The following is a 5,954-nucleotide window of genomic DNA, read 5'->3' on the forward strand; positions in this document are numbered from 1 at the left end:
TCATCATCATCATTATTATTATTATTATTGTTGTTGTTGTTGTTGTTGTTGTTGTTGTTGTTGTTGTTGTTGTTGTTGTTGTTGTTGTTATTATTATTATTATTATTATTATTATTATCATTATGTTTGGGACGAATGGTAGTTTGGCACGCAGGATGGACTTTAGTGCCTACCTCGACGGTATGCCACGACACTCGGAAATGCCGATAACACCCGCGGAAATATAGGATGCAATGACGAATTGCACGGAATGAAATTGCCTGGTTAGGGTGGTCTACCCTATGGGTACCCTATATGTCAGACATGTCTGGCGGTCTTTTTGGCAAATATCTACTGCAACTGGCTGCAGAACGGGAGAATTCTTAGTTCTGTGAGTCAAGAGCGGTGGCAGTGCTAAGAAAGAATCTAAACAAAGGGATCAAATAGAAAATTTTAGGCCCATAATGCAGAAGAGCGTGTTTGCAAAGAAGTTGACGCTCGTCGTCCAGGAATTAAATAGCGATGCGCAAATATGCACAACCCCAAGCAGGCACATTCACGACACCCTCCACATCATGCGATACATCAGAGATAGGGTGGGTAAAGAATCTGGAATGGGTGGGGTCCTGATCAATTAGGATTAATCTAAAGCTTTCGACACGGACCCATTTTCCTTGACTGGATCGCTGCAATGTACAGCGATATTTGCTCAGTAGTTTGGGTTAATGGTTACCTGTCGGAATCATTCAATATTATGCATTCGGTCTGTCAAAGGCGTCGTTTGTCGTCTTTTTTGTACGTACTGGCTCTTGCCACATTACTGCGGAAATTAGAGCTGTTGAGAGGCGTGAACTTAGACGTGGGAGAACCGTGTCAGCATAAAGAGACGACCTCATCATCATACTGTCGAACAGCAGGTACATGAACCTGGTTGACACTGCTCTAAAAAATACGAGGCGCTGACAAGAACAAAAATTAACCTAGAAAAGTGAGTGGGCTGGTAGCACGGCACCTGAAGAGGCAGGTCATGCCGTCCAACATCGAGGAGCACAGGAGGGCTGAATCAGTTAAATTGCTCATGGTCTAGTTTGGTCCAAATATCTGGGTGGGGAAGAACTGGGATGAAGTGAGAAGCAGTTTAGCCAATCTCTATATAATTAACAATCTAAAGATTATCTCTAGCAAATGTTACGAAAGAAATAATATCGGCTTTAAATTTTGACACAAGGCCAGCAATAACAGAAGCAGGAGATATGTGAATTACATTGAGGCCAGTACTCAGTTGGTACTTATTTTATCGACCACGACTGGATGAAAGACAAAGTCGACTTCTGTGATATTTTGAACACAAATCGTAAAGTCGAAAGAAATGCCGGTAAGCATTTTGTCCAGTGCGGTAACGATTCTGACAGCTTGATGCGTTTCTAAAGACACAATATGGTTTGTTTACGATATACCTACCCCCGTGAAAATTGCTGGTATTGTACCAGAATTTTAAGTCATTATTATCATTCATATTGTTAATCTGTTTACTAGCATTAAGCAACCACGTTTGATATTGTGTTTGTTTGAAATCACAGAAAGATTCTCAATTTAGAAAAAATTCAACTACAAAAATGCCACTACCATATTTTTTAAACCAACAAAATACCTGTTCATTGTTTCTCATTTTCAAATATGTATGTTTTATACTATCTTCAGATTGCAGCGGATGTCTTTATAATGGATATTGCATTTGTAATAATGCTGTAGGCCTGGTTATAGAAGAATATTCTTGCAAGCAAATAGCATGCACAAATAAAGAAATTGACGTGCAAAAAATATGTAAGTGAAGACTAATATAACTGCATTCTTTCACACATTTTATATGCTACCAGATTCCTATTACTTTTATGCTTTTCTGTTTGATGGTTTGCGAGTTTCTTGTGTGTGCTTGTGCGTGTGTGTGTGAAAGCGGCTGGCTTAGTGGTTAGGACATTCGGCTCATGATCGTAAGGTAGTGAGTTCAATTCCCGGCGTTGTGTCCTTGAGCAAGAAACTTTATTTCTGATTGCTCCACTCCACTCAGCTGGCAAAAATCAGTAGTACCTGTATTTCAAAGTGCCGGCCTTGTCACATTTTGTGTCACGCTGAATCTCCCTGAGAACTACGTTAAGGTTACACGCGGTCTACGGAGTGCTCAGCCACTTGCGCGTTAATTTCACGTACAAGCTGTTCTGTTGATCGTATCAGCTGGGACCCTCGTCGTTGTAACCGACGAAGAGCTCTTTTTTTTATATGTGTATGTGTGTTGGGAAAATGGTAATTCAACCTGCCAAATTCACTACCATCTCAGATGAGACCTGAGTCCAATCAAGATTCACTTCCGTCGTCCATGAACTACTTCAACTCTAAATCAGTTATATATTGAGATCCTTCTTAAGTTTTGTTTTCCTTTCCTTCACCCAATAGCAGACAGTCTACGTCTGCCATCATGACAGCCAAAGACTTAGCCTTTACACACACACACACACACACACACACACAGGTAAATTGCTTTGACGAGCTTATTAGACTTCATTTTCTCCTCTCATACGACTTAATAAATAACAGGCGTTTAAAAGCTTCAACATAAAATTCTCTATTGAAACTGAGTCCAACTCGTCGCAGCTGGGAAACTTCGCAACGGCTCAATAAATTTGTCAATATGTCATTTCTTTATGTAGTCTTTTCTCTAAACTTCAACATCTCCACCATGCTATAATATATTGATGACCATCTTAACCGTTACACACACACACATATATATGTATATATTTATATATACAAACTCACACGCATGCCTACCTACCTACCTACCTACCTACCTATCTACATACATACATACATACATACATACATGCATGCATGCATGCATACATACATACATATGTGTGCATGCACGGGTGCGAGTGTGTGTGTGTACGTGTGTGTTTGTAATAAAACGAAGCACAGAGGGACAGAACAGGTACATATGGAACAGGAAAAACTACACGATGGACATAGGCATACTCACTCCCTCATCAGTTATCGATAAAATGTCACCTCAATGTTGACACCTGACGATAAATGTTGTTCAATTTAGTGGTGTCAGTAACATAAGCTAATGGGTCTTAAATGAAAGGACAAGAATAATGCAAAAAACAAAAACAAGACAATAAAGAGAGTGGGAAGAATAATAAAACAAGAAAGACAAGTAAGTAAAAAGAAAAAAAATAAATAGATAAATGGAACAGAGATCCGATCAACGGAACACCCTTCTATGTGGCTGAGCACTCCACAGACACGTGTACCCTTAACGTAGTTCTCGGGGAGATTCAGCATGACACAGAGTGTGACAAGGCTGACCCTTTGAAATACAGGTACAACGGAAACAGGAAGTAAGAGAAAGTTGTAGTGAAACAGTACAGCAGGTTTCAACCCCACTGCCGGAGCCTCGTGGAGCCTTAGGTGTTTTCGCTCAATAAACACTCACAACGCCGGTCTGGGAATCGAAACCGCGATCCTACGACTGCGAGTCCGCTGCCCTTACCACTGAGCCGTTGCGCTTCCACGGAACAGAGATATATACGCGGCGAATAACTGTAGGTAGAAAGTAAATAATATACCGAGGGCAGCATGTCTACCCATTGTGCATTTTATCGAAAATTAAAAGAAAAAACACTTTTAGGCTTTGGTTAATGAAATCTTAGAAGTTGTTTGTTGTATTTTTGACAACATCTTATATATATATATTTAAAATTCAAGACGACCAGCCATTTTTCATAACCTTTAATCTTTTCTCAACTATTTTATCATCTCAGAATTCTTTACACCAGCCATTTTCAATGTTACAGTTTGTTCACATTTTGTTTGAGTCGCCATATTAAATTAAAAGTAAACAAAATAAAGAAATATTTAGAAGCATTATACCTATACTTGCAACTATCTGTGAGAATCAGAATGTTTGGGAAATTATTATGTCTAAGTAGTTGGTAAATATATCCAAGTATTTCCATTCAATCTCACTCAGTTTCGTTATCTTTTCAGTTTGTAAAGACTTCAGAGGAAATTGCATGCCCCATGGCAAAGGATGGCTTGGAGTTTACCGAAATCTGTGTGTTACAAATTATTGTTATATAGTAAGAGGTCGTCCAAGACTAACTATGCGCTATAATCAGGGTATGTATAATTTGCTATTTTGGAGGTTGTTATATATATGAATCATGGTTCGTTTAAATTTACAATAACACAAATGTACAAATACATAATACGCTAAACGTCAGTATGCTGATGACAACGCAGCGGCCTCCCACTACAGTAAACAGCTTCAACAACCGTGAATAACTTCAATGTTTACACTCGGTTTGACCTAAGGTCAACATCAAAAAGACAAATATTCCGGCACAACCCGGTCTAAGTAAGGAAACTCCAGGCCTCAAAATTACCATCTTGGAGACGCCATCGGAGAAAGTTAACCACTTTTCTTACTTAAGAAGTTTGCTTTCAAACAAGTGCACATCGGACGAGGACGTGGAGAAGCGATTAAGAACGACTCACACCGCGTTTAATGGACTAGCTAAAAGGGTATTTAAGAACAAGGATCTGAACCGTAAAACAAAATTGTCTACCAAGCAATCGTGTTCTCTATTCTCCTCTACGGTTGTGAAACCTGGACTCTTTACCGAATTGACGTAAAAACATTAGAGCGATTTCACCAACAGAAGCTCCACTCTATTATGAATATTAAATGGAAAGTCTATGCTTGTGATGTGTTTGTTTTGGAGAGAACGAAATTGAACAGCATGGAGGATGCCATCCTGAAACATCGTCTGAGATGGGAGGGTCACGTAGTAAGAATGAAAGAAGCCGCGTCAAACTTTATATGGTAAACTTTACACTAGAAGAAGAATCCGTGATACAAGGATCAGCTGAAGCAAAGCATAAAACTGACTGGAATCGATCCCATAGCCAGGGACATAGAAGTTCAGGTCAGGCCCCTACTGGCATCATTCCATCTCCACTGTAACAGATCATTCTGAAGCTGAAGGACAGATGAAAGAATAGAAACGACGAGAAAGAAAATGAAGGTTGCAACAACCAAACCCTCCACCATGGATCCGTTGTGAACTTTGCAAGAGACGCTTCCATGCAAGAATGGGCCTCATTAGTCAACAGAGGCATACATAGGGACAGAGAGGAAGAAGTGGTCAAGCAGAAACCAAATAAATGATCGGACACGCGATAAAACGCCGACGACAAATACATAAATACATTCAAATGTACATGTATTTGTACCTGTATCTATCTATCTATCTATCTACCTGTCGCTCTCATTCTCTGCATATACATACATACATACATACATACATACATGCATACATACAAACATACATACATACATATATATATATATATATATATATATATATATGTTTATATATAAATATGTGAGTATATGCATATATACGTACATGTATGTACATACCTACATCTACATGTATATATAGATGCATATCTGAGTACAGGAGGTTACAAAAAAACGTGGACAAAATGATAAACAGAGTACAGAAAACACACAGGCCACATAGAGAAAATTTCCTTCATCAGCTGCAACCATTCTAAAACTAAGCTTTTCGAAGAGTTAGGGCAGGACGCAATGTTAGAATGGCTCTTCCCATGGAGACAAATTAAATTTGTAACGTGGATGAATATAGTGACGGACAGAAAACAAGACAGGAAAACGAAACAGGGAAAATAAACAAGAAAGGCTATACAGCCAGACGTGAAAAAAATACGTGTATACTGAATGCTGTGATGCGACGAACTGGAAGGAAGAACTAGAGGGGGAGAAAGATACAAAGATAGATAGAATCACGTCAGAAATGTAAAGTTAAAACTTGCAAAGATGACGCGTGCGTGCGGTGAATACACACACACACACACACACTCATATATATATATATATATATATATAT

General features: G+C 38.9%; 1 protein-coding gene across 1 annotated transcript in view; it reads left to right on the plus strand.

Moving 5' to 3' along the window:
- The window catches only part of LOC128248081 (uncharacterized), an 18,122-nt gene that overhangs the window by 11,538 nt on the left and 630 nt on the right, over positions 1 to 5,954 (plus strand). The window contains exons 4-5 of the mRNA XM_052968502.1: positions 1,681 to 1,803; positions 4,027 to 4,158. Of these exons, the coding sequence (XP_052824462.1) occupies positions 1,681 to 1,803; positions 4,027 to 4,158 (255 nt within the window). The remainder of the gene's footprint in view (positions 1 to 1,680; positions 1,804 to 4,026; positions 4,159 to 5,954) is intronic.

This window comes from Octopus bimaculoides, chromosome 6 (assembly GCF_001194135.2).
Source record: "Octopus bimaculoides isolate UCB-OBI-ISO-001 chromosome 6, ASM119413v2, whole genome shotgun sequence".
NCBI classification, from domain to species: Eukaryota; Metazoa; Mollusca; class Cephalopoda; order Octopoda; family Octopodidae; genus Octopus; species Octopus bimaculoides.